The sequence below is a fragment of the Lottia gigantea genome (genome assembly GCF_000327385.1).
Source record: "Lottia gigantea unplaced genomic scaffold LOTGIsca_1090, whole genome shotgun sequence".
Taxonomy (NCBI): domain Eukaryota; kingdom Metazoa; phylum Mollusca; class Gastropoda; family Lottiidae; genus Lottia; species Lottia gigantea.
Window position 1 is genome coordinate 1 of NW_008706979.1, and position 959 is coordinate 959.

The 959-nt window shown below is 39.7% G+C and overlaps 1 protein-coding gene across 1 annotated transcript; it reads right to left on the bottom strand.

Annotated features, from left to right (window-relative positions):
* Positions 1-447: 447 nt before the first annotated feature.
* On the bottom strand, positions 448-666 carry LOTGIDRAFT_146750 (hypothetical protein; the record flags this gene model as incomplete). The annotated part of the gene is made up of 1 exon (XM_009046977.1): positions 448-666. One exon carries the CDS (start codon positions 664-666, stop codon positions 448-450), a length of 219 nt encoding a protein of 72 aa, XP_009045225.1.
* Between the last annotated feature and the right edge of the window lie 293 nt (positions 667-959).

The window sequence follows — 959 nt, forward strand, 5'->3', positions numbered from 1 at the left end:
TCAGTTTTTTTCCATGAGGTACCTCTCAGACCCACAGTGTATCCATAGTGCTTTTCAATCCCGACAGTTGTATCCCGACTCAATCAGCCTGCCCCCTATTCCAACCCAAGTTCTAGAAGGATGCGCTACTACTAGTTGTAGAATATAAGTTTTTTTTTGGGAATTAAATATTTTGAATTTCTTGGTCGTTTATCCATCCCCGTAGCCAAAGCAGAGAGACACAATTCGAGATGAACCTATTCTTTAGAAACGATTGTATACATTTAAATCTATTAACCCTACATCATGATTGAGCGCAGAGTTAAAGCAGACTCAAATTGACCTTGTGACAAGTACAATCTGAAAGCAACTGAATTTTCAACCTCTGCAAGCTGATGGCGAATCTGACCGACCCCGTCATAAAGAATCACTGTTACCATAAAAGTATGTTTGAGATAGTTTGCCTCTTCATTTCACTGGAGTCTTACTAGTTTTACTCGGAATCATTGGTGTCTTATTGGTTTCACTGGGAATCATTGGTGTCTTATTGGTTTCACTGGGAATCATTGGTGTAATACTAGTTTCACCGGGAATCATTGGTGTCTTATTGGTTTCACCGGGAATCATTGGTGTTTTATTGGTTTCACCGGGAATCATTTGCGTCTTATTGGTTTCACCGGGAATCATTGGTGTCATTAGTTTCACTAGGAATCATTGGTTCTTATTGGTTTCACCGGGAATCATTGGTGTCTTATTGGTTTCACTGGGAATCATTGGTGTCTTATTGGTTTCACCGGGAATCATTGGTGTCATTAGTTTCACTAGGAATCATTGGTTCTTATTGGTTTCACCGGGAATCATTGGTGTTTTATTGGTTTCACCGGGAATCATTTGCGTCTTATTGGTTTCACCGGGAATCATTGGTGTCATTAGTTTCACTAGGAATCATTGGTTCTTATTGGTTTCACTGGGAATCATTG